Source organism: Centroberyx affinis, unplaced genomic scaffold (assembly GCF_046629955.1).
Source record: "Centroberyx affinis isolate AG114_WGS23_722 - 3 ecotype Tasmania unplaced genomic scaffold, CSIRO-AGI_Caff_v1 ptg003902l_1, whole genome shotgun sequence".
Lineage (NCBI taxonomy): Eukaryota > Metazoa > Chordata > Actinopteri > Beryciformes > Berycidae > Centroberyx > Centroberyx affinis.
In genome coordinates, this window is record NW_027281738.1 from 137,063 (window position 1) to 164,563 (window position 27,501).

The 27,501-nt window shown below is 44.6% G+C and overlaps 1 protein-coding gene across 1 annotated transcript; it reads left to right on the forward strand.

Annotated features, from left to right (window-relative positions):
- The first annotated feature begins 524 nt into the window (after window positions 1–524).
- Window positions 525–26,849, forward strand: LOC139663053 (CREB3 regulatory factor-like). The gene is made up of 10 exons (XM_071541581.1): window positions 525–672; window positions 5,800–5,884; window positions 6,043–6,106; window positions 6,211–6,327; window positions 7,161–7,992; window positions 11,906–12,079; window positions 14,427–14,616; window positions 16,644–16,717; window positions 19,822–19,950; window positions 21,213–26,849. The coding sequence occupies exons 3-10, from the start codon at window positions 6,098–6,100 to the stop codon at window positions 21,326–21,328; spliced, it is 1,641 nt and encodes a 546-aa protein (XP_071397682.1). The 5' UTR covers window positions 525–672; window positions 5,800–5,884; window positions 6,043–6,097; the 3' UTR covers window positions 21,329–26,849.
- The last annotated feature ends 652 nt before the right edge of the window (window positions 26,850–27,501 follow it).

The following is a 27,501-nucleotide window of genomic DNA, read 5'->3' on the forward strand; positions in this document are numbered from 1 at the left end:
CAAAGAGGACCCGTGCAACACACATCCATTTGCGGATCCACGCCCTCCATCTCTCTCTCTCTCTCTCTCTCTCTCTCTCTCTCTCTCTCTCTCTCTCTCTCATTCTCTCTGTCTCTCTCTCTCTCTCCAAAAAAAAAAAGCGGATTGAAAGCCAAACTGTTTCTTCTGTTTTTTTCTAACCGTGGAGGCGATAGAGAAAGTAGCCTCTTTTCTGAGCCATGCGGACGGCACCATGTCAAACATAGCGGGGGTCTGCTCTTATTCAAGCCCGTGAAAACTTTAGAAAAATGGCATTAACTCCAGAGGAGAGGTGATGGGCGCCGCTTTTATTCTCCCACCGCCCGATGCTTCTGCTCTCATCTCCAACACGGTAGGCTTCTGCACACATGAACGGGAGGAGAGGGGAGGGAGGGGGGGTTTAACAGTCTTACAACCATCTTTTTTTGTGTCCCTTTTATCCGCCATATGAGCCCTGCTCGATACTAGAAAGTAACTTCCTCAATGTGGCTGTAGTATAGGCTAATGTTATTCCCGGGCTGCGCGGCCGCTCTGCTGTCCGCGCAGGCTGTTCTTCTCTTTGGATGTGCGTAATATCATCTGGAGAGGCCAAGGCCGACATTTTACCCCGGTCTGAGGAGCCTTCCGAGGGGACATCCGAGGACACAGAACAAGGTAGCTGGAGCGGCTTTGTACACACACACACACATACGCCGAAAAATGTAGTTTATATTTTTTTTTTTCATAGCGTTCAACAACCTGTAGCCTTATTGACATATATAGAAAAAATATTTTATCTTTTAACGCTCTGTTAGTAAACACTTGCCCATGCATTTACATCTATTTGCATGCATGGTACAGAACTGCATTTGACGTTTGAATATGTTTTATTTGTAGCTTATCCCAAGAATATTGTGAAACACGCGGCTTTGTCCCGGGATACGTTATTAACCAATATGTTTACTGATATTTTAAAATATAGCCTATAGACTGCCTGCTCTTATATCCTACCTGAATATATTTAGGCCTACTTACAGTTTGAAATACCTTATCCCGGGTTATATTGTTCCTAAATAAATTTACTTGTATATTCTTACACGCCAGACTATATTCCCGTATATTTTTTGCCTTTGGGCAGGCTGATTCACAAGTTGCTCCCACGGTGTTTTTGCCTCGTGAATGACCCTGAACTTGACGGGCGTGTGGTTTGTTATATGAGGACTCAACTTGCCACCACGCAGCTCAGCTTCGGCCTATAACATTAACACCGTAACATTAACACTGGTTTAATATGGAAGGAAACGGGCAGCACCTGCAGGTGGGGAAAAAAACAGGGATAAAACTTGCTCTTCGTCGATGTTATTCCTCGCAACAACTTTAATATTTTACAAAGTGAGCGGCAGTCTAGACGCAGCCCAGCCCAGACCGGGACCCATTAAACGCTGAAGCCAATCCACATGCTTAGAAATCGGCCGTATTAACAATTAATATTGGACATCCGGTGGCACTGCCAGCTGCGCCCCATTTTTATTGTTGTCTGTGCGCTGAAAGGATCCCCGTTGTCTCGGCTGGATACTACGCGACGTGGTGGCTGTTTGGGTATGAATTTACGCTTAATGTTTTTGGTAAAATGCATTTAGGTGAATGTATGGAAAATAGATCGGAGGCTCTGAAAGTGCGGCTGTCGCCTCGCCGTGCCATGCGGGACACACTGCTGGCTGCCACCATGGCACCTTCCCTCCAGCCGCTGTACGTGCTGCTGCTGGATGATCCAGCTGTGCACTCTTAACTGTGTCCCCCATTTGTCCTGTTGCACTGATCGATAACGTTAATACATAGACAGGTTTATCTGTTTGGGGAATAGTTGGGGAAGCGCACCGGACTGGCACGGAGCGAAGCGAGGGGCGGCAGACGGGCCACTTTGGCTCTCTGTCATCATTATGGAAAACGGAGGAAGAGGAGCTCCAAGGACACGGAGAGGAGAGACGAGGCGAGGGGGGCATCCAGGTCGTTTTGGTGTTTTTAATCCGCAGCGATTCAAGTTTTTTAGGCTAAACGGAAGGGGAATCCTGCAATGAGAGGATAATGATTGATTTCCCAGGCGAGACGGAGCTTTGTCCGCCGCCCAGATTTGGATCTTTAATTTGGCAAATTGGCTTCCTAGACACCAGACAGACAGGCAGGCAGGCAGACCGACAGACAGACAGACAGACCGTCTCCCCTCCCCTGCTCTCCCGTCTCCTGCTCGCTGTTTTCGGTCACACTCTGTGCCATCCCAGCCTCCTGCACGGACTCCTGCTTTATTTAACTACTTTCTTTCCCCGTTCTCGTCTCTCCGTGCGTAACCTCCATCCCTCCGCAGGCGAGCTGTCCTTTATCATACTGGAGCTTTTTTTTTATGAAGAGGCCTCCAGCGGCTAAAGGTTCATTGTCTGGTCAAACTGCTCATGTTCTAAATTTGCCTTTGGTCCGTTGTCAAATGACTCGCTTCCACACTCTGGGCAGATGTTTGGATGGTAGGAATTGCGCTTAACCTTGCGAAAAAGAGCTATAGTAATCCTATAATGCATTCTTTTGAAGGTTATAGCAATAGACTATCATATGGGAAACTATTTGTTCCTACAGGAATGTTACAGGGATATTATAGTGATACCATAGGGGATAAAATACCATAAAGTACAATAATATCTTTATAAACTCACTAAGATACACTACTGTATAAGTGGCTCTAGTAATATTACAGTGATACTATAGTGAATACAAATACTATAAAGTATCATACACTCACTATTTTGGAAATGCACCTTATAAACACACTGTATGTGTCTATAGTAATATTATAGTAATATTATAGTGATACCATAGGAGATGAAAAAAATACTATAAAGTACAATAAGGTCACTATAAACTCACCATTTTGTGCCACAAACACACTGTAAATTGTTACAGTAATATTGCAGTTTTACCTTAGGGGATAAAAAACTTTAACTACAATAAGGTTATTATAAACCCACTATTTTGTACCACAAACACATTATTGTTGCCTATTGGGATATTATAGTGTTTTTGTTAGAGTGCCTATGGAATATACCTATTGGTTTTACAGTAATCTTCTTTCTTGTTTCTTCTTTCTTCTTTCTTCTTTCTTTTAAATACCCTGTGTGCTGTGGTTTTATAACAAGCTGTTGCAGGGGTACAGGATGATTTTTTGCCTTTTCTGTGCTTACACAGTGTTCAGGATGCTTACAGTAACTGCTCCAGTCCATCACTAACAGACTAAGTTATGGTTATGAAATATTTTTCACCCAAATCAGAGCACAGAAAGCATTTTAACGTCGTCTGGCCTGGGCCTTGTTTGGGTAATAGGATTTGTGTATACAATAACGAGGAAAAAGTACCTTCTGAAAAATCCCAACAGTGTTGTATTATGAACTGTAATCCAAAGGCTCCTGCTGTGAAAGCACAGCACACACCTTTGCTTTGACAACATGCACTTTGTGTAGTTGTTATATAAGCCTCAGTTGTGTTGGCATCCACTCTGCTTGTCAAGCCTTGTTTACAAAAGCTAAATGGGTAGTTGGCTGACCATAAAGCTGATGGTTATTGGTGGTTATTGACCCACAGCGGTTCAGATACAGCGATATCCCTGTTTCCTTGTTGCCTTGCTGTGAACTCTCCCTGTCCGGCTGTGTTTATGACCGGAGAGACTGGCCCTCTGACTTTGGACCCAGGCTATGTTGAATCAACACACAATAAATGATTGCTGGTTTGTTATTATACCAGTGCATGCCTGGCTCCTATACACAGAGCCGTAGTAAAAACAAAAATGAATAAGGAGCTGATTGGTGCGTCAATTTCAAACACACCAGATCTCACGTGAATTTGTTATTAATTATAACAAATACATATAGAAGAGCACCTAGACACTTTACTCACATGAAGGAGGTTAGGGAAATGGCTGAGAGCCGGTACGTCACTGAGGCAAATGAGTCTGCATGTGTGTGATGATCTGGTTTGCAATATGAGACATAATGTAAACCATTTGCAAAAATGTGGCTCCTTCTCTGACAGAATGATAGCTGATATGCAACTAAAAGTCACTGTGATTTATTATAATTGCAACTATTATGAGGTTCATTTGGGTTTTTCTTAATGTTGAGTAAGGAATGAAGTGATAGTGATACTACTGATGGTACAAGCCAACTACTCACATATAACCTATATAAGCCCTTATGATAAACCCACAGTACTTTGTTGTAGCAGTAGTATCACTAATACTACTACAACACTTTAAGTGCTGTACGTTTATGATAAAGGTTTCTATAAAGTGTATGTTGGTAGCTTGCTGGTATTATTACTACTACCACTACTTCAACTACTTCTAAATGTTATATGTAATGTTTGTGATAAACATGTGTGTGCACAGTGTTTCGGTAGTGTGCCTGCTCAGTATGCCAACATACCAGGTTTCCACACGGCATGCCAAGACAGTGTCATAACCACCCAGCCAGTCCTCATTTCCTCATTCCTCTGTGCCTGAGGTCAATCCGCCACACAAAATCTATTATGGCATTGTTCTGAAATCACTGAACCCAGATCAGTGTGAACCGTTTCCTCCTAGTTTTTGCATAGGAAGGTTTACGTCGTTGCCATGTGCAGCCAGACAGTGTTTGTGTGTGTGTGTGTGTGTGTGTGTGTGTGTGTGAGATACTGTTGCTTTGTGTTTCATCATATCCCAGTCTGAGAGGAGCCAGGCTGATCAGCACTCAGTCGTCTGCATTGGCCTCCTCTCCTCTATTCACAGATTGGAGTTTTAGTTACACAAACACTTCACAGAGGCAGTGCTGCCCTGACTGCAGAAATAATCTGATTGGTTGAATTAAACCTCAGTGGGCGGAGCCAAAGAACCACAGTCTTTCGGAGCGCAAGTTAGCTAACTGGCAAACTTGAATGGCAAATAAGGAACTAATAAATATAGTGAAAATGGCCATGACTTTTTTTTCATTGGTTCATGACCATGGCATTCATGATGTTGAAGGTCAGCAGCTAGCTAACTAGCTTACCTAGAGAGCTATAGGCTAGTATGGCTAGTTTGAACTTGGAAGGTCAGCTAAGCTAACTAGCTAACCTTAACTATTGTGATAACTTATTGTGGCTAGACTGCATTTTTTCAGTTAGTAGCAATAAGTGCCAGGCTCTTATTATCTACCTCCACCTTATCTTCCTCCTCCTTTCTCCTCCTTCCCTTTTCACTGGGCTTCAGTCTAAGGTTACATAGCTAGAAATCTGTGGTTCTTTGGCTCCGCCCATTGAGGTTTAATTCAACCAATGACATTATTTCTGCCTCCAGAGCAGAAAAAAACCCCTCCAATATGCCCTCTATTCTCCTCTCCTCTCTTATCCCGTCTCCTCCTTTCCTTTCCTAGACTCTCGTCTCCTTCCCAGTTCTCTCCTCATCCCTGACTGTTGTCTCTCCACTCCGCTTGTCCTACACTCTTAAAAAGGATGTCGTTATACAGTTATGCAGTTTTACTAATATTATACACTACAAATTGTTGGTCGATTGCCACTGAAATTCAGTTTGCTGGGTCAGTCCAATAAGAATCAGGCACAAGATATGCAACAATAATAATGCTCACACACAAGACTAGAAGAAGAGGATTTTATTTTGCTTGTTTATTGGCCTACCATTCCATTGTTGGAGAAGAAGCGGAGCAAGAGATTTGTAGCTTACTGAGCCTGTGTTAAATTCCTGTCTGACTTCCTGTTTCCCTCCTCCTTCTCCTCCTCCTCCTCCTGCAGGCGGGGAGGCCGAGAGCTGCAGGGCTGCGTCATGTGAAGAGGGCTTGACCCCTTGACCCTCTCAACTTTGACCCCGTCACCTCAGGTAACAGACGTCCTCGCCTCCACCGTCTTCCTCCCCCCAGTCTGCCTCCTTTTCCCCCGCCCTCCATCTTCATCCTCCATTTCCATTCTCCTGCCTCTTCTCTTTCTCCTCCCCCCCACATCTTGACGTTCAGATCTCTGAACTTTGTGTTTTTGCAGCAGAACACACACCGTTGACACTGTGACCGCGACCTGACACCCCCCTGCCTCGGGCATGCCTCAGGTAAAGTAGGAACGCCTCTGAATGATGAGTGCTTGGTGTACCTGTTTGATTTGGATCTCACTGTATGTGTGTGTGTGTGTGTGTGTTTCTCCCCTCCCCCTCAGCCGGGTATGAATGGGATGGAGCCTGCGTTTGGCGAGGCCTACGGGGGCCACAGGGGCCTGCTGAGCCCCTACCCTCTGGCCATGTCGCCACAAGGGGGCAGGACTGAGTACGACCAGGTGAGACGGCACGCGATAGTTACAGTACGTGGTTTTAGTCAATAATCAGGGTTTCCGCAAGCCTTGAAAATCCTTGATGTTTGCGGATTTGAAAAAAAAATAACGTAAGGCCTTCAAAGTTTTTGAAAATAAATGGATGGCCTTGAAAGTACTTTCTTTTTATTAAAACATAGCATCCAAATTCATCAGTACCTCAGCTCTCTCACCCTCTCTCCATCCTAGGATCTACACATCCTGAGGAAAACCCTGTGATGGATATTTGCATTGATAAAGAGTTTCATTTATTTTTATTTGCAGTTCCGTGTTTTCACCATGATTTCTTGATTTGACAAGATTATGAGTCCTTGAATTTCACCAAGTAAGACCTCGAAAGCCATTGAAAAAACCTTGAATTTGACGTCCAAGTGAGTGTGGGAACGCTGAATAATGCGTCTGTACATTCACACACTGGTTCCACAAAGTCTCACTTTCCTTGCTTTCTATTTTACTTCGCAAGGAAAGTGACACTGAATCAGAATCACTTTGCCTGCCAAGTAAAATAACTGTAGAGGGATTTGTCTTGGTAATGATGAATCAGAGCAGTGGTTTTCATTCCAGAGTGCTGCTGGTTTTCTATCCTACCAGGTAGTTAATTGCAGTTAATTGCATTCACCTTGCATCCGACGTGTAAAATAGTCCCTGATTAGATGTTAGAATGAAAACCAACAGGATTGAAATCCACTGAATTGCAGCACATACAGTTCAGAAGATGTGGTAAAAGTTTATAAAGTGTGTTTTTGATCTGAATCAGCCATATTCAAGCACACCTCCCCACCCCCCCTCTCCCTCTTCAGAGCGTGCTCCTGATGCTGGGCTCCCCGGCGTCGCCACGGAAACGGCCCTTTGAGTTGCTAAGCGACCTGGTGGACGACGGGGGCTTCGGCGAGGACCTGCACCCAGAGCGCTGGGACGTGTCGGCGCTGGACGAGATGGCCCGCTACACCAAACTGGGCCTGGGGGTCGGGGGGGAGCTGGCCTGCTCCGAGGAGGCCGTCCTGATGGGCCGCTGGGGCCGGAGCTGGGGGGAGGAGGAGGAGGAGGAGGAGGAGCGGAGGAGGAGCAGCAAGGCGCCGACGCACTCGACACCGCCGCAGCAGGGTCCCGCCACCCAGGAAGTCCAGGCCACTGCCGCAGGAAGAGAGGAGGGGCATGTCTCTGTTGCCACGACGACAGAGAGGGAACTGAGCGCAGCGGGAAGAGGAGGAGGAGGAGGACAGGATGGGGGGATGACAAGGGCGCGTACGGTGGAGGTGTACCAGGTGGCGCAGGAGGAGGAGGAGGAGGCGGCGGCGGCGGTGGCGGCGCGGGCGGAGCCGGGCCTGGCCCTGGAGCACTGCAGCGAGGAGCACAACTACTCCCTCTGCCAGGGAGGGGAGCTGGGGGCCGGGGGCGCTCACAACTCCCAGACAGAGGAGGCGCGGGTGGGGGAGGTGCAGCAGGAGGCGGGGGGCAGGGAGGAGAGCCAGGAGAAGACTGACCTCGAGTTGGAGGAAGAGGACGAAGAGCAGGAGGAAGAGGAGGACGAGGAGGAGGAGGAGGAGGAGGAGGAAGACGAGGAAGGGGAGGAGGGAGCGGAGGAGACGACGGTCGAAGCTGAACTCTCCAGCTCGTCCGAAACAGAATGTGGTGAGTTGTGCTTCTGTTGTGTCTATATCTATGTGGTGAGGTCTGCCCACACTGAAACCAGCTGAGTCTGCCTCAGACGGCCCTGCCTCACTGGGTTGGCCGGGCAGAGGAGCACTAAATACCAGAGTTGCGGGTGTAATTCACGGAAATCATATCGCATCAGTGGCTGCATTTACACTCTTGTGAAATGGAGGGTTGGAGTTACTTCATGTGTTCAGATACTGTCCGTAACAGTCAGACTGCTGTGAGAAATTAATACAGATTGATAAACAACCGTTACTGTAGAATTGGGTTTTTAAGCTGCTTCAAAAGCAAAGCCAGGGTGTTGTTCACTACAGGAAGGGCATAGGAAGCCAATAGACTATAGCTTCGGCTGGTGGCTCAAAATCCATTTTGCTTCTGCCTGGGTATTTCTTTACCTATCACTTCTACCTATCAAATATTGTAGGTACACAGGAATATGTATCTGTTGTCTGGGCACTGTAGCTTTGACCTTTGACCTTAGTTATTGTGCGTTCACATGCTGGAAGGAAGGTCCGACATCTGTTTTGTGGGAAATTCAAACGTAGGAAAAAACGATGGTTGTTTGCTAATTATCAACTTCATTTAAGCAAGTTATGATGGTTCGTCTGGCTAAAAACAAATGTGTCCGTTGAATGACACAAACTTGATTTTTCCTCCATGGTGAGAAAGTTAAAGATCAATGCATCATAACTCAGAAACTGTTCTCTTCATCATTCAACTTTGAATGGTGTTCATTTAAAATTTCCAAGTAGGAAATTCATTTTTCCGATACAGTAGCACGTGAAAGCAGGGTTACTGAACTGAAGGTTATTCTACTGTTGAATTCACTGTAAGTCGCTATGAATAACAGCATCAGCCAAATGCCCACAGTGTGAAAGTCTATTTCAAGTCTGCAGGACATGCTGTGTAAATGTTGGACAGCATGTATGGAAAGTGATTTCATTTGAGATTCCCATGTGTTCCCAGGCTTTTTTCCCCCTCCAAACGCATTGCATTGCATTAGATAAACAAATCTCAGGCATCTTGTTGCAGGGTAATGGAGAGGTGGCTGGCACGCTCTCAAAGACCTGCCTCTCCGGTCTATTTGTGGGTCATATTTCCACTGTCGCGAGACGCCATTGTTGCTCTCCATTGTTGTGGCAGTGTGTGTGTATTTGTCTGACTGAGCTATGCTTACCATCAGCCTAAGGCGATTGCCTGGACTGTGCGATGGGTGGAAAAGTGCATTTGTGTGTGTGTGTGTGTGTGGATGGAGGACTGAGTCCAGCAGACTGTACAAAAGGTTGAAAAGCGTGTGTGTGTGTGTGTGTGTGTGTGTGTGTGTGTGCGTGTGCATGTACAGTATAAGACAGAGAGAGAGAGACAGGGAGCAAGAGGCCGAGTTGAGATGAGAGTGCAGACAATGGTGCTATCTGCAGACTGGGCCAGACGGCGTTGTGATGTTACATAAGCTGTGTGTGTGTGTGTGTGTGTGGACCAGCCAGCCCTGGCTAATGGCTAGGAGTTTACGGTTATTAACTGTCAGAGCGATTTAATCCTGTTGGATTTTATTATTCTTATTATTATTATTGCGGTGTTTTTCTGACAGCCAAACACGGGTGGATTTGGTGAACTGTCGCCGACTTGCTTCTCCTCCTGCTGGTGGAGCTTTGCATGTTGTATTATTTATGATGCCATTATTCATGGCTCTGTGCGCTTGAGGCTAATCGTTAGTGACGTGCGTGTTGGTGGGGGTGTGTGTGCGTGCGCATCAGCATACATGCATACAGTTTCAGTCGGTGGAGTGTGTCTCGTCTTTGTCATACGCATGTGTGTTTGTGGATTAGGGTTCGCAGCATGATTTCATGCTAGGTGAATCTAAACATTAAAACTCTGTCAGTTTTGATTAGATTTGGACTGACATATCAGTTGGCTGATATTTGCGTTTTATTAAATATCGCATGCATTCTCCACCTCCGATACGATCGATATAATGGATATGATGTTTGATTATATATTAATGTTATAATTGATCAATATTACACTGGTTGTCTATGGGAAGCCCTAAACCTGAATTGATTCAAATGCAACATATTGACCAGATTGAAGCACACAAGAGTTATTACTTTGATTATTGTCCTGGTATTCCATGGAAAATCCATTTGTCCCCTGGTCCAAAATGCTGTTTCAGAGGCTTTTCCACCCACATAAATTCTGGGGAAAACACTGAATAACTGTAATCTTGTGGCATTGGTTTATTGGTTTATTAGATAGGATCTCCACTAGCTGCTGTGCAAACAGCCACGTTTCTTCCTGGGGTCCACACAGAAAATGGTCAGTTTTAAAGCAATGGAATATTGGCAATGGGCAGCTTCAATCCAAAAATATTGGTATTGTTGTTGGCCTTCAAAAACCTGTATCAGTTGAATCAAAAGGATTGTACCAGATAAAACCAGAGTAATTAGACCACCGTACCCATAATATCTTCACTGGAGAAAATGTTTTTGATGGTATGAGGGAATAAACAAACCCTTTCACAGATTCAGAAATTATTTGTCAGATGCAATTTGTAAACTGCTGATAGGAAAGCCTTTTGAGGACAAGAAAGTCACAGGCTTTGTTTACAGACAAAATTGACAAAATAATTTTTTCATGATTTGCTTACGAAGCCTGCCATTTATAATTGTTGAATAGCTCCATTTAATGGTTGAAATGAAGCTATCCAATGATGTTTGTTATCTGAATTTTAATCATTTTTATCAGTCATTTTCACATACCTGAAAATCCAGTCAGCTACACTGACATTGTCTTCAATTTCACAGCCTAAAAAGATGGTGAAACTTCCAAGTTTGAAACCCATAGTCTCCATGGTTCAAGAGTAATACATTTGACATTACTTTTCATGTAGGCTACATTTTAGAAATGGTTTAGCCGACACTCATATGGAGAGACTTACGGTGAAGAAGCAGGTTCAGTGTCTCCCTCAGACATTTGAGGACTGAAAGGTCCCGTGGCTGTAACTGGATGTTGGCTGTTGCAGGGATCAAACGTGTGACCTTCTGGTCTCAGGACGTTCTCTCTGACCGCTGCTGGTATCATCTACCGCTAGTCCATCTTTAGACGGCATTCAAGTGACCTTACACACCCTCTGGGGGCCATATTGGAAGTCCACAGCTCCTGGGCAACTGGCTGTGAACAGTTGATTGCATTTCTAAACATACAACTTGGCCGTCTCAACAGAATTCAATAGACATTGTTAATTTCTGTGCTGTTATTGACTGACAACTGCTATTTTCGGCATCAATACATCTGATCAATTTTGTGTTAGTGTCAGCTTGTTAGCTAGCTAACCACAATCTGGTCAGTCTTGTAAACACATCTGCGCACTAGCTAATGTATCTAGTTGAAGCTAGCGTTTGTAGTGGCTTGTAGTCACATGTTAATATTAACACTGATTTGCTAAATTAGCCTGCTGGCTAGTTAGCTAGCTAACAATGCCAAAAAACAGCTGTTTTTCCAGCTTAACTGAGCTGACTGTTTTGCAGCAGAGACTAGGACTCAAGAAAAAACAGTTTCCTGTCACAGTAGCCTAAATTTTTAAACAAATCTATCAAACTATTCACTTTTACTTGTAACCTTACTGAGTTGACCTGACCTACACCAACACCACAACAATGTTTTTCAGGTATCTCTCTTTTTCTTGTCCAGTTGTTATGTATTTAGCCATCGTTTGGATAAAGCCAATTCTCTACTGGGCCTTGGAGCCAGATGTGGTTGCTCGGAGATCTGTGTCACAACTGTAAAGAACTTTATTGCATTTGCCACAAACAATGCACAAATTCAAAATTCTGTGTGTGTGTGTGTGTGTGTGTGTGTGTGTGTGTGTGTGTGTGTGTGTGTGTCCCTCCAGAGGTGGAGGCGGAGCCAGCCAGGCAGCCGGGCGAGCGGCCGTCGAAGCGTCGCTGTTTCTGGGAGTACCGCCGCGCCCGCGAGTCGGCCACCAAGAAGAAGCTGGGCGGAGACGTCCACTGGTCTCTGTCCTGGAGCTCCAGCACTCTGCCCAGCACACTGTACCGCCGAGAGGGTGAGATGAGCTGCCGTGAGAACCCATGTGCTGTATCACACACAGGAGAGGTCAAAGGGTCAGGGTTCGGTGTATAGAATGGAGTTGGAGTTATAGAGTTATTACGGCCTCATTCACACTGCAGCTGAAAGTGTCCTATTCACAGAACTCCTTTTCGGCCAATCAGCACCTCCTGTATGTTTTTGACCATTTCCTTCACTCCCATTGATCCATGGACTTGATACACGTTGAAGAACGTTTCTTTCGATCATGGATGAGGCCGGGACTGGTGGCGTTCAGCTCGGAGTATCATGTCCAGAGAAATGAACTGGAATTTTCGGGCCAAAAACGTGAAAAGGAGTTCTGTGAATCTGCACTCGATTGCTCTTCCTCAACGACCAGGATGTGTGTCTCAGTGAACTGAATTTGAATTGTGAGAACTGAATACATTTTCAGAGCAAATTAATTCAATTTCATAATATTACATTCAGTTTCAAGTTTATTGGAATTCAGTTTCAAACTAATAAATTCAATTTCAAATTATGCTATTCAGATTCAGTTTTTCAATGCAATTATTCAGGTTAAACAATATAAATTCAAATTATGTGATTCAAATTCAGTTTTTTAATGCAATTATTCAAGTTGAGCAATTCAAATTCATATATAAATAATTCAATTTCAGTTTCTAGTGACACATATTTCTGCCCATACCTACTGCTGATTCTTCCCTCATGTGACACAGATCTGATGCTTTCTAATCAGTGTGAACACCCCAAATCTGAATGGAGTAACATTTTATCAATGTGTGGGCAATTGTGTTCATTAACAAAGAATGAAATTCTTTAGGACATGGTCAGCAGTGATACACATGGAATAAACAAATATTGATACAATAACATAACAAAAGGAGAATGGATAATGAAGCAAATAATTTAAACAAAAGAGGTGCGGGGTACAGATGAATCTAAATAAAAAATAACCCGCCCACCCCCCCACCCCCAAAAAATAAATGAATAAATCAGTCAATAAATAAAACAATAAGCAAGGGAAATATATGAGTGAATGCAATGAATCTCAAGGCACATACCAAAAACTGACTTGTGTTCAGAACAAGAGGGAGAAGCATAGGAAAAATGGATGTGACGTCTTTGGTTATCGTTACTCTCAACATCACTGACAGCTCATATCGGTATCGGATATGGGTCACATTCTACAGTAGATATGAACAGTCATCCAGATAAATCAGATATAGAATCTGTGAGCTTGAAAGCCTGTAGTGTGAGCGTAGCTTTTAGCTAACAGTTGCTCTTGATGGGACTAAGCCTGTCCAGACTGAATAAGCCCTTAAGTATCACATGCTTCACATCCTTAAATCTCTTAAAGACAAAGGTGATGGCATCAAAACGACATTACAGGACATTATCATACAGTCATTCTATTGTGCAGAGCCTGAGAAGTTATGATTTGAAGGCTGGCACAGTGTCTTTACACGACCACGTACATTTTGATTTATTTCAGTGTCATGAGCTGTTGGTGTCGCGATTTGTGTATTCCTGAACAAACTCAAGTATCATACGCACTAAGTACATTACTGTTTTTCCAAGGCTTTACTGATTAACTGTACCCACACAGAATCCACCTTCACTGAAATGCCTGTCAAGTCTTTCATCTAACCAAAAGCAATAAGCAGGAACAGAAGTCACTTCGCTATAAAGCGGTGATTCTCAACCTTTTTCATACCAAGGGCCGGAAATTCAGTCCACATTAGGGCCGCAGACCCCCATTTGATGAGATTTTGTCTCTCGGACCCAAATCTGAGACTATTTTTTATTGTTAGATATGATTTTGTCCTGAATTCCATGACTATCTGTATTGTAGGTAGAGAGATAACACTTAAACTATGATCAAAACAGTCATTCTTCTACATTCTATAACTGTGTTAACTTCTTGTAAATGAAATAATGGTGAAGTTTAACAATTCATCCATCCATTCATCCCCATTTTCTGGGGACCCCCTGGAATCTCCTCAAGGACTGCTATAAAGCACGTTTCTCAGCTCACTCATCATATAAAACACTTGTTTTCAATTATGCGCCATTGAGAACCAAGAGTACCCAGGTTTTCGTTCCAAACAAATGCTACAACAGCTGATTTCACTCATTAACAAACCATAAACTAGAGAAGCGGAGTTAATCAGTGAAAGCAGCTGCTGTAGACCATAGAACATGCAGAGCCTTCGGTTACGATGGCACAGGACTGAAAGCCACTGATATAAAAGTTATTTGGTGTATTCTAACCGCCGCTCCTGTCCTGTCCTGTCCCGTCCTGTCCTGTCCTGTCCCGTCCTGTCCTGTCCTGTCCTGTCCAGGCAAGAAGGGGCGACGCAAGGCCCGCAAGACGGACGCCAGCGACCTGACGCCGAACCCCCAGAAGCTGCACAACATCGGAGAGCAGCTGCAGAAGCTCAACGCCGCCATCGACGGCATGGGCCCCGTCAACGAGCTGCCCGCCGTGGCCCGCGCCCGCTCCCGCAAGGAGAAGAACAAGCTGGCCTCCAGGTACCGGACGCCGGGGGGGGGGGGGGGGGGGAGGTCTGTGGTGGTTTTCAGTGTCGCCAATTGTAGAAAAAAGGATGGAAGAATTAGAGATGCATGGATTCTGCAGGATCCTGGGTTTAGATATCTAGTACTGAATCTAAGTTCATGCGTAAATTGTCTATTTCTGTCCCTACTGTAGTCTTGTCCCAAACAACATTCAAAATGGTCCTGATTCTGATTCTGATTCTGGAGACAGACAAGGAGCGAGGGGGAAGAACGAAGGATATTTGAAGAAAAAAAAAATGTAACCCCAGTAAAAAAAGATTACAAGGCTTTACAGGCTTTAGAAAAATCGGGAAATCAGAGGAAATTGGCCTCATTACCGTTATGTTGCATTTTTACATTTTGGAACGTCGAGTCAGGTTGCATCTTGATTTAATTTAAGGCCTTCAAATCCCAAGATTCAACATGTCTCCTCTGACTAGAACATAACATATCATAGGTGGCTTTTTTTGACCAACCTCTGTGGAAACTGTCATAATATGCTTCATACATTTTAAATTTACGACCCTTAGAGTATTATATGCACAATAATGACATCTTCTCATTGGGAAAACAAGAGAAATGTTACGTCTTGAGTAGATTTCTGGGGTGGATTGGCCCTTTTAACAAGCCTGCCTAGTACATTAGCATGACGGAATAAATGAAGGAAGGATAAAGGGAAGTAGGAGGAAAACAGCAGAGGAGATGGAAGATGGGATGGAGGGAGGCAGGATAGAGAGCTGAATGGGAGGAAACCAGGCCAGCATGGAGGAGGTAGACGAGGAGGGAAAGGGTCGTGTGAAGTTCATCTGTGGATAGAGGGAGGGAGGGAGGGAGAAGTAGGAGGAAAATACATTATTAAAGGCAAAGGCAGTTTAAAGCGGAGGGGAACACATTGGGAATATCTTATTATGCCAAACATATATTAAACATGACACAAACACACCCAATGGAGAGACAGAGGGGGGGAGATGGGGTTTAAGGAGAGGTGAACTCTTTGTAGAGGAAGAAAAAGGGAGAGAGAGAGATTTTTCATTTCATTGTGACTTTAAAGGACAGCGCTGGTGTAATTTTTTTTTGCTGTTGGCTCATTGCCGTCATTTGGTTTGCACTGTGAGAAAAAGCACACCCACACACACACACACACACACACACACACACACACACACACTGAACTGAAAGCGCCAGCAGCTCGTCACTGGAAGGCCGTTCATTTTCTGCAGAGTTTGTGTTCACTGGCAGGAATGTCAACGAGCTAACATTAAAATACGTGTATTTTTGCAAGCACACAGCTACACGCCGCTGTGTGAATGGGTTCATGTTTTACTTCAGCGTTCAAGGATTTATTCTTTAAAGATTTGCGTATTTATATTGCCAGGCTTGTGGCTGCCTGAGACCGAGTGAGAGTTAGCGTTGGGATTCGTCCAGACCGCTTCCAGACTCCTGTCTCTCTCCCATTCTGCTCCTAACAATGTCAAAAACAACCTGCGCAGGCACACCGCTCGCCGGAGAGGCACAATTCTTCCCTGCAAAAAGAAAAAAAAAAAGAAGCAGAAAAGGAATATATTATCAAACATTACTGGCCTGTATTTGTCGTCTAAAGTTTCATTTAGCTGACTCACAGCCACAAGAAAGGAGTAAGAGCACACTGCAGAGAATAGTCCCCATGAGACACATTAATATTTAAAAAGTATTGATTGATTCATCCTCTGCTTCTTTTTGTCGACCCCAAATTACTCTGAAATCATACCGGCACTATCCTGTGAGAGTGGCGGTGTCAGATGTAATGGAGGAGTGGAGGGAAGAGGGAGGTTTGGAGTCAATCACTCTCACAGTTTGGGATACATCCTCCGCTCATCGCTCTCCAGCAGCTCCCAGTGTGAGGCGACCGGCTCGGTAATAGAGGGTCATGTGGAGAACGGGAATGCCGGCGCGGTGTTTTCCTGTTCCAGAGAGTGACGGCGCTTTCTCAAAGTGTTTCCTGACTCTCCTCTCTGTGTTTCCAGGGCCTGCCGGCTGAAGAAGAAGGCCCAGCATGAAGCCAACAAGATCAAACTGTGGGGGCTGAACCAGGAGTACGGTCAGTACTGGAGACTCACTGTAACATAATACTGCGTTTATGATATGATGTTGTCGCTCTATAGGAGGAGAAGTTGCCAATGACAGAATAGGATAGGCTAGAAAGTAGGATAAAAGAGATTATTACATTAATAGTGCAATATTGTTATTATTATACATTACTTTTAGAATGCAAATTGCCATTTTTCATATCACAAAATACTGTGTAATATTGTATAATTTATAAAATGTTATACACCCCATCAGTACCAGTATCAATATTTCTGTGTCAGTACTAGCCACTCTTCCTACCCAACTTGGCAACCCAGATTTATTATGGAAATTCTTTATTAGGAATAACCCCTTGAGATATACCATCTTGTTTTCAAGGGGGTCCTAAACGACAAAAATACAATACAAACATAATTAGACAAAACATTTAACAAAACAAAACAAAAAAAACCCAAAAAACAATAAATATCAAATAATAAGATACAAAATCAGGAGATCATACTCCAAGCAGAGCATGGAAAATGGATTATTCATTCATAGATTATAGAAAAGTATTAAAGTATTAATGTATTAATGTTAATTTACCAGACACTAGCCCAACTTGGCAAATCTAACTCACCAGCCCTCAGCTCAATGTGACAGCCCTAACCCATTTGTTCCTAGCCCAACCTGGCAACCCAGACACCCCAGACCCTAGTCCAATCTGACAACTCAAACCCACCAGACACTAGTCCAACATGGCAACCCAGACCCAAAAGACCCTAGTCCAACCTGGCAACCCAGACCCAACAGACACTAGTCCAACATGGCAACCCAGACCCAACAGACACTAGTCCAACATGGCAACCCAGACACACCAGATCCTAGTCCAATCTGACAACTCAAACCCACCAGACACTAGTCCAACATGGCAACCCAGACACACCAGACACTAGTCCAACATGGCAACCCAGACCCAACAGACACTAGTCCAACATGGCAACCCAACACATTCCTTCCCTGGTCCATTCATAACCCGCAAGATCGGCATTTCTAAAACTATGCTTCTGAATCTCAGTTTTCTGTGTTTTATTGAGGCTGTTGAGGACGAGACTGAGATGAGATTTAGTGAATTTCTGTCCGTAAATGTTTTAAAACCGGCTTCCCTGCTCCCAATCCTGTCCTTAACCATTTGTGAGGAAAAAGACCTGAGAGCGGCGGGTTCACCTTAGCTCCTGATAATCCACACCACCACCCAGTCAAATCTGGCAACCCCAGTCCTGTCCACCTCCTCCTCCTCCTCCTCCTCCTCCTCTGATTCACTGCTGTAGGCCAACCTCTCTTTGAATTCAGACCCAACCGGCATCCAACTTCTTTTGTCCTTTCCTTTTTTCCTCCCGGTGTTCAGCATTCCAGTCATTCCTGATCCCGGCCCGGCGTTTCGTTGCGAGGGCTTTTAGTTTTGGCTCCCGCGATTTTCGTCCTCCTGGCGGGAAGCCAAGACACACAGGGCTTAACCTCACACACCCCCTCGCTTCCTCTTTCCCTCTCTCCCTCCTTTTCCTTCCCTCCTGTGACTCTTTCCTCTTTTTTTTTTCATTCGCTCTCATTCACTCCCTCTCTCTCTGTTCCTCTCTCTGTCACTCTTGCTCTCCGTAATTTGCCTCCATACGAAATGCGTTTTTACGCGAGTAGCAGCAAATTTGACAGGAAACTTCCAACGACTAGGACTTTGGCGCCATGCCAGTCCTGGGAAGCCTGACCTCAATTACTCTCTGTCAGTGTGTGTGTGTGTGTGTGTGTGTGTGTGAGACAGACAGAGAGAGAGAGAGAGAGAGAGAGAGAGAGAGAGCGGTGGGGGTGCAGAAAAAAAGATGGTCAGGCCTAATACGGTCCTTGGCCCGCCTCCCCCCCCCCACCCCCCCACCCCCACCCCGTCGAGACCAGTCCGGGACAAAAGAGGAATCAACTCCATCCTACAATAATAGACGCCGACAGAAAGGGTGCCAGGGCGCCAACGGGTCACGTGATCCCGAGAAGGGGGAGGAGCCAGTCTCTCAGGAGGTGCTGATGATTCGCGCCATCAGCAGAAAAGAGAAACTAGGTCACATCACCTCGAGTCATCCTCCCCCCCCCCCCCCCCCCCTTTGAACGAAGCCTGTTTGGAGGAGCGGTGCTTTCTGCTGAATGGCAGCCGCTCAGTTGATCTTCTCCTGACTTAAATATCTAAAAGTCGGTCCTGTGAGGCGCAGAGAGATGAGCAAGGCACTAGCACAGAGAGCACAGGGTTAGAGGTTCGATTCCCACGCTGGGAAACAACGTACGCACTCATGACACTGTAAGGTGCTTTGGATGAGAGCGTTTGAATGGCATGTGTTCCTCCCATCTTCCACCTTAAACTTTTACATAAATCATTACCACATGATACATTAATATAATTACCATAAACAAATGAGACCATAGCCAAAAAGCCTCTACCAGCCTCTACTCTGCCATTTTTATAGACTTGCTTTTATGTGACGTCGTCTTTTATCGGCATTTTATCATCTATTTATCATCTTTCTATTGTCTTTTTACATCTTTTATCTTAACTATCTTAATTTTATCTTACTTTTAGTCTATTATGTTATTTATTTTGGTTTTCATCCTACGATTATACCACTATTTACTTGAATGTTTGCTCTTTTCCACCTCTGTCATCCTATGAATTTAATCCCTGTTTATTATTGTTTTATTGCCTTTTAAATTAATAATTTGAGTATTCTGCTTTTATTTTGTCTGTCAAAGCACTTTGTAAACTCTGTTTTTAAAGGTGCTATATAAATAAAGTTATCATTATTATTATTATTACTCTGCATTTTACATTGTGAGCCACCAGGTTGGATTTGGCGAGAAATCTGTTGGATTGCTTTACGGCACAAAACGGGAAACATTTTTTTCTTTGCAACTAATACACAACTTTATTCCATTTCCACTATTCTAACTGGATAGTTTGAACTTCACGTTAGCTTAGTTGATCAGAATCCTGTACAGAATACTACAGGAAGCAACAGCGTTTATGGGAAATGTGGTCTTAATATTGAGAAACACAAACGTTTTGAGATGATAAATGTCGCTGTTGCTGTCGTTGCACAGAGAACCTGCTGGGGGCGCTGCTGCGGATCAAGGAGGTGATCCGACAGCGGGTGGAGAGCAGCGAGGAAGAGGACATGGACGAGCGAGGGATGACCCAACGTCTGGAGGACATCCTCAGAGAGTCCAGCGGTGAGACACAGAGCATCTGTCGTCTGTCTGCTGAAACACACACACACACACACACACACACACACACACACACACACACAAAAGCTCTGGTGTCATATTTTAAAGGAACACACTGAGTTTTTGGGATTGAAGATTGGTCAGTTTGCTTGTTAAGTGTCTCAGTTAGGTCGTTCTTTGCTATTTATGCTATTTTTTTTTTTACTTTGTGTATTGAATTTTCAACGTAACCAGATTTATACAATAATTGTAAGTTATTTAGTAGGAATATAATACAACACAACAACAACAACAATACGACAAGACAGGGTAATCACAAAAAAAGGGAAAATTAAGACAAAAAGATACATAAATATAATTTAAAAAAAAGAAAAGAAAAAAAAAAGAAACAAAAATACAATTGTTTACAGGTCAGCTAGATCAGACTGCTATTTATGCTATTATAACCTAATCTATAATCTATATAAATGCTGTTATGACCATTACTTCCTAAGCCACACACACACACTTGCACAGAAATGACAGCTGCTCATCAACACACAGCTAAACCACAGGAAACTAACACGTCAACAGTCAGAGGCTGAGCTACTTTTAGCAGATCAGAATGTGTTAAATATGATAAAGCTGAAACACTGTTAAACCTGGGATGCAAATCGTCTGCTATCACTCAACATAGTGTATTCTGAAGTGTTTGTCTGTGTCACTTAAGGGGCAAGTTGACCAACAACGAACGGGCCAGTCTCCCTAAAATTGAGCGTACTCCTTTTAAAATAAGTCATGTGCTTGTTTCTTTCTTGCTTTTACTTGTTTTTGTCTGTGTTTGTGTCCTCCGATGCGCTCTAAAGCACTTTGTGGCAAACCTGTGTGTTAAAAGTGCTTCATAAATAATAAATGTGTCTTGACTTGGCCCTGTGCTTCTCTCTCTGTCTTAGGAGCTACATCATCTGTTAGTGCCTTCACTTTTTCTCAATTCTCAAATTTATTCTGTATCTCTTCATTACAGAAACAGATTTGTCATGAAGTGAGTTAAAGAGCAAACATTACAATTAAAAACAAGAAAAACAAGAATTACCGGCTGGTTAGGTTTTAGAAAACATGAGTTTGTGAGTCTGTGTGTGTCTGTATTGGTGTGCCGTAATGAACTCTTAGCTACTGTATGAAGCATTCTGCTATATTTACTCTCACATATCCCCTTGTTCCTCTTCTTCTTTTTGCTTTCTTTGTTTCTTTCCGCTCTTTCTGATTCATTCGTGTGACAACTGCAGGTCCCTTAGTGGCTGGGCGGACCAAAGACTTTGTGCAGAGGATTTTGGCGGCCAGCGCGGGGGGGCAGGGCCAGGGCAAGGAGACGCCCCAGGGAGGAGACGAGGCGGCGGGCTAAACGCATCCAACGCCCCCCCACCCCTCTCTCCCCCCCTCCTCCACACCCTCCCCCTCCCCCTCCCCTCTCCCCTCTCCCCTCGCCACCAATCTGACCTGGCCCCGCTCGACTCCACACGGCCTCCACATTCATACTGTACACACTCAAAAAAAAGAGCGAAGGGATGAAGTACAGGAGGAGGAGGAGGAGAAGGAGGAGGAGGAGGAGGAAGACGGAGTAGCCTAAACAAAGACTGGAGTAAATTGCCACCCTGCTCCTCTTCCTCTCCTGTTTGCTCCTCCAACTGTTAGGCTGCACCACAATCCACCACCAAGCCAGAGCTGCTGCTGACTTCTCTGTGTTCTGTGTTGTGTGAGCGTGCGAGTGTGTGTGTGTGTATGTGTGCGTGTGTGTGTGTGTTTGATATGTGTATATATACTGTATGAATGTGTATACTGTTTCTCTCTCCCTCTGTGTGCTGTATTTGTATCCCATTGTGCCTATGAATAGACATTGCACTGTTTTGTAGATGGTTGTAGTTGTCGGCAGGGGACCAGTAGTGAGCCGAGGGCAAGGGGGCATTTGAGGATAGGAAACGCTTATAAGGCAGTGGGAGGAGCCCGGTCCCGGTAAACAAGGAAGCAGGTGTTCTGATTTGGCACACTGAACGGCCGGGCTCCTATAGAAACACTGCATACCATTTGGATTGGATAGGCGTATGAAATGTCAGTTCGCCTTGTGCTGTGACACACACAGAGCAAGCAGTGGGATCTTTAAAGATGCCAGAACAGCTGTTGTTGGAGGCAACCGCCAGCTTGTTGTGGCAAAGTCCACAGAGCTTTAACACTCCCCCCCCCCCCCCTCCACCCCCCCATTAAAACTGAAGCAAAGTTTAAAATGAAAGAGAAAACTGCTAGAATGCACCTTAATTCAAACTGACCAAAGATAACTGATACTGCTGATCCTGACCCGGAACCACTTGCATACCAAGCCTCTCACTACTTCAGATGCTGCCAATCATTTACATCCACCGTCATGTTTAGGGGGGGAAAAAAAAATCATTGACTGAAATATTGATTGTTGTAATGTTTACCCGCATCCTTAAAGGATGATGTTACTGAATGGATTTATTCATGAATTCTGTTCACCCAATGCACTACCATGGAGATCCGAGAGGCCAACTGGCTGTGGCCGGCGTGCAGGAAATGACTGAAATGTCTCATGGTCAGCCTTTAGCTGTGCGGCGCGGTGCTGCCCAGCTGTCTGCACCGGCTGCACTGTTACCCACAAAAGGGAAGTGTCCTCAATGTCTTCCCCAAGCCCTCTCCTCAACCCCTGACCTGATTATGTAGCGCACCTTCCTGAATTGCAATGACAAATAGTCAGACAAAAAACACTTGTAGAGCTAGAAAGCAAATAAGTTTGTTAATTAATTTTTTTGCATTTTGTTGTTATTTGGCAAAGCCACAGCCCACATAGTGGGTGTCGATCTCGAGAGTTTTGAAATCTGCCTTTCTTCTGTGGTCTTTGCTGAAGCCAGACCAAGTTGTCCAAGGTCTCTAAACGTTGTTGGACATAAAAGTCAAGGACCCTTTGAATTGCACTGTGGTAAGAGCAACTAAGCACCTTCGAAGAGGGCTTCAGATCCTCCAAAAGAAAAAAAAAAAAGACTCTTGGCACCTTTTTATAAAGACGATTATTGATTGAGAGACTTGTGAGTGTCGATGGTTTTTGGCCGACTGGTGGTCTAGGTTTGTCTCGGTATGGTGCTACTGTACGATGAAACAAAAAGCAATGCAAACCTTTGTGGAGGCTTCAGGCAGTAACTGCTGACTGGGTTTTGGCCTGAGAGCACATACAGTTGTAATAGGCAGTTTGTTTGCATAATGACGCCTTTCTGAAGTGCCTGGAGCTTAAAGCCACGGGGACCTGTGTTATTATGCCTGATCTTAAACCCTATTACGAGGTAAAACTGAACCCATGACTACCGCCCAGAGGTTGACCTGACTTGACTTGAGCTGGAAAAAAAAAAAAAAACTACAGGCCCAAGGTAGGCCCTATCTGTCACATGTTCAGCCAAAAATTCAACCAAAATGTTTTTTTCAGACACAAACCTATACATGGAAAAAAAAAAAAACTAGCAGGTCCCAGTTTCTGTGGACTTTATCCATGGGAGATATAAAGAGAGGAGTGGCTATGTGTTAAGCAATACCCTTTTGTTTTTCAACCTTGACAAGCTCCTGTCTGGGCTGCGTTCCAAAGCTGCTGTTCTCTAACGCAGTGTTCCCTCCTATGGAAACTCCATTTCCTGCCTCAACCAGGAGAAGAGCAGTTAACCTTAAACTATTCAACTCTTGGGAGGTCTCATTCATGGTCATTTTGAAAGCTGTGGACCCATTAGTTCAGGACATTTTGTCTTGCCCCCCCCCCCCCCCCATTTTATCTTCTGTATCCTTTTTTAATTTCTGGGAAATGCGTCTCGTCTAATGAGTTTATCTGTATGGTAAACAGAGGATTCCTGTCCAGTCAGCCGGGAGGGAAGTTTCTTCACAGAATACTGCAGCTGGTGAACAGAGCTCTTAAGCACTGTATGCAAATCGGATGCCAAAGACAGATGGTCTGTGGATTTGCAAGAAAAGATAGTGTCTGAAGTGAACCAACAGGCGGGAGGCTGTGATCAGCACCGCTTGCCATTGGGACCTCTTGCCACCACAAAAACTGAGTCGGGACTGTCCGGTTCTGAATGTGATCCATGTACAGTGAAAATGACCCGCGATCAAGGACAAGGTCGCCGAGGCCAGAAGAAGAAGACTCTCAACTGCAGCCCGTTTGGTTAAAATGGCGCTGAGCTGTTAGTGGCTCTGCTACTGTTGCTTAGAAGTGCATTCCCCCCTCCCACTTCTCTCTGGGCTTGGGAAGCTGGCAACGCTGCCAGAAGAGTCACAGGATCTCATGCTGGCAGCAACCTCCTTCACATGCCCTCCTGCAACAACAAACAACAACGGCTGCAGAGAGGAAACTGCAGTGAAGTATAGAAAACCCGCCGCAGACGTCTGGATATTGACGTCTGAAATATTGTTCTGTTTATCTGTCCCCTCCGAGGATGTTTAGGCTTTAGGGATTAAGACCGATTCCGCTTTGAATGCAAAAGTTTGTCCTGATGTTTTCCTTCCTCCGAAGTGGTGTTAGGTAACACAACACGCCATCTGCTGTGTACATTGATCCATATGCCAAAAACTAAAATGAAGAGAGAGCATTTCGACGGCACTCCCTTTGTTACACAGTGAATCCTCTCCACACATTCCAACTGGAGGAACGTCGCTGGATTTTACCCAATTTATGAGCTCGAACAAGGGCTTAAATTGGCAGTGTAGCATTTTCCTTGTCTGAAAACATTTGACAGATGAAGGTTTTTGTACCATGGCATATCCCTTTAACTGTAAAGCTTTAATGGGGAGTGGCCAGTCTTGGCAAGGCCACTTGTCTCCGCTCACATTCCTGCCACAGTTTCCCAGAAAGCTTCTGTTTATGTGTACCTGGAACGGGGAGGCAGATCTGCAAGGGGAAACTAGTCGATTCAGAGCCCTCCACCCCCCCGCTCCTGGCCTGACCCTGACACAAGATGATACAATTATTAGGTCAATTTTCCATAGTTGTTTTCATGGCGTTTGTGACAGGGTAAGCTGAAGCTGCTATTTACAGAATAAAGAATTGATGCTCTCAGCTTACAAATGTAGCCAACTCTGACCTAATATGGACAATGACTAAGGAGAAAACGAATGATTCTTATCCGAGCTACTTCCAAATTGGGTGTCACTGCCAGAGACGGGAAGAACTACCCAATCACTGCCTTTTTTCGGAGAAAGAGAAAGTTCGGAGGAAGAGAAAGTTCCGGATTGCCTCGACGCAAAGGCTGGATCCGCCTCAGCTGTTCAGCTCTCTCAGGCTGAGCAGGACAGTGATATTTTGAAACTCTTCAGAGCGTGCTCTGTGTCACACGTACACAGATGGAAGACATTTACAAGTAGAAACTATTTTTCCTGCACCTAATTCCAGAGACTTCTTCTCTAGTAGCAGGGCTGTTCATGAAGAGGTCTGTTCCTAATGAACTCCTGAAATGGGTTTAGGGATTGACACAGAAACCATGTGGAAAATGAACCCAAGCCAAACACTGATAACTTTTGGCTGCAGCTTCTAAGTCTGTCTACTCTGTCAGCCACTTTGCTGCGTAACTACCCATCCTTTGCAGGTCCTACTCTTAATCTAGCTGGCTGGTAAGGTTTGAGGTTTGAGGAGAAATGTTTGTTTCCTGGCCTGCACAGAGGCACTTCTCTCCACCCGTGTCCAAATCCTGAAATCCACCCTGATTCATCTTGCCCGATAATGAAATGGAAGTTGAGTCAAGCGGCGGCCACCCAGGAGAGTAAATGAAAAGTAGACAAATCTTTAACACAGACATGGCGGCGGAGTGGAGAGCGGCCTACGTCGACAGGCTGTCCACACCCCTCCTGGGCCGCCTCGCTCCGTGTTCCTCATGTGTGGCGGGGCGGCGGGGCGGCGGCGGGGTAATGTGACTGCGGCCGGTACGCGCGGCCAGGCCGAGGCGTTCTGGGCCAGCGGGCTGAATAGACCCATCGGTAAGACTACACTGGTGGGATGCTGCTGACCTCTGGGTGCCCGTCCCCACTCTGCTCCAGCGCTCGCATTGTCGGAGACACTCAGGCCTCTCCGGTTTCAAAGGCAGCGGGGCCTCCGAGCTGAGACGGCCGAGGGGAAACGGCACTTAGCCAGGCCTCGGAGTAGCTTATCCAAAAACCTTTTAATCCCCCCCCACACACACACACACACACACCTGCTCACAGTCTGACGGCTGCAGTCAAATCGCTGCCGTTTACTGTGGCTGCCTGCCTCTTGACGCCCCGGCTCCTTTGTCACTGATCTGAAAACCTCCGTCTGGGACTGGGGGCCGGGGGGGGGGGGGGGCTGTTTAGACCGGTCCACATGGGTTTTTGGCATCAGTGAAGCTGAGGTGGGGAAGCTGACCTGGGCGCACCTTGTGGCTTTAACCAAAACCAAGTCAGTCGGTTCTGTTGTGATTGATAAGAGTCAAGATCAAGGGCCGGCCATGGATGTGAACAGGAACGGGAGAAAAACGGTGATCTCCTGTAAGTAATGGAAAGGTATCCCAAAAAAACAACCCGAGGGGAAATAAAAGACTGAATAATCACATCCCTGCTGGTTCTCTAATCTGTCTGAACGCATGTTGAAAGACTGGAGGGAAGAAAAACCAAGAGAATAGCAAACATTCCACAATGCCATGTCATATACTGTACAGCAACCCCTACTTCTCTCTCTCTCTCTCTCTCTCCTATTCCTACCTTTCCTACCCTCTGTCTGTCTTTCAGTAACCCAGTAATCACAATACTACAGTAATACTTTGGACCTGTTCATTAACACATCTTTATGTAAAAACCCCTTTGTCAGTAAGTAACCTTTAAGAAAATAGTAAAAAAAAAATAAAAAAAAAATCAAGAAAAAAAAATACAAGAAGTGCCGTACAAATAGAAGCCTAATATTTTTTGTTTTTGTTTTGTGTGAGTGTACTGTACACCTGTATAATGTATATTTTAATATTTATATGCAGCTGTTGTATTAAAGTATATTTTTAAAATAAGAAGTGTTTGTGTTCCTTTAAGAGGCGTTAAAGAATTAGGTCATATACCTCAGTTCAGAAGAGATGGAGGGCATCAACCTGTTGTTCTAACATGAGATATACACCATATGTTATGACGCCTTCACTACCAGTCAAAACCATTTTCTTTATTTTTACTATTTTCCACATTTTAGAATAACAGTAAAGACATCGAAACTATAAAATAACACAAATGGAATTATGCAATGACCAAAAAAGTGTCAAAGAAATCAAAACTATTTTAGATTTTAGATTCTTTAAAGTAGCCGCCCTTTGCCTTGATGGAAAGGCAAAGGCTTTGGAAAGAAATTCATACATAGGATCAACTTCACTATTTATGTCTGTCTAAGAAAATTTCAAGCATTTAAGCAGAAGCCTTTAGATCAAAATGGCTTTAAGAGAATGAAAAACATTGTACATTCAATCAGGTGTGTCCAAACTTTTGACTGGTAGTGAACTCTCACAAAACCATTGCTGGAATAATAAATGTCATTCTTGAATA

What these genes read in the sequence shown, in the direction of transcription:
- LOC139663053 (XM_071541581.1), top strand. An exon ending in AAGAACAAGCTGGCCTCCAG is followed by an intron (nt 14,617 to 16,643) that starts GTACCGGACGCC and finishes CTGTGTTTCCAG; the next exon opens with GGCCTGCCGGCTGAAGAAGA. An exon ending in CATCCTCAGAGAGTCCAGCG is followed by an intron (nt 19,951 to 21,212) that starts GTGAGACACAGA and finishes TGACAACTGCAG; the next exon opens with GTCCCTTAGTGGCTGGGCGG.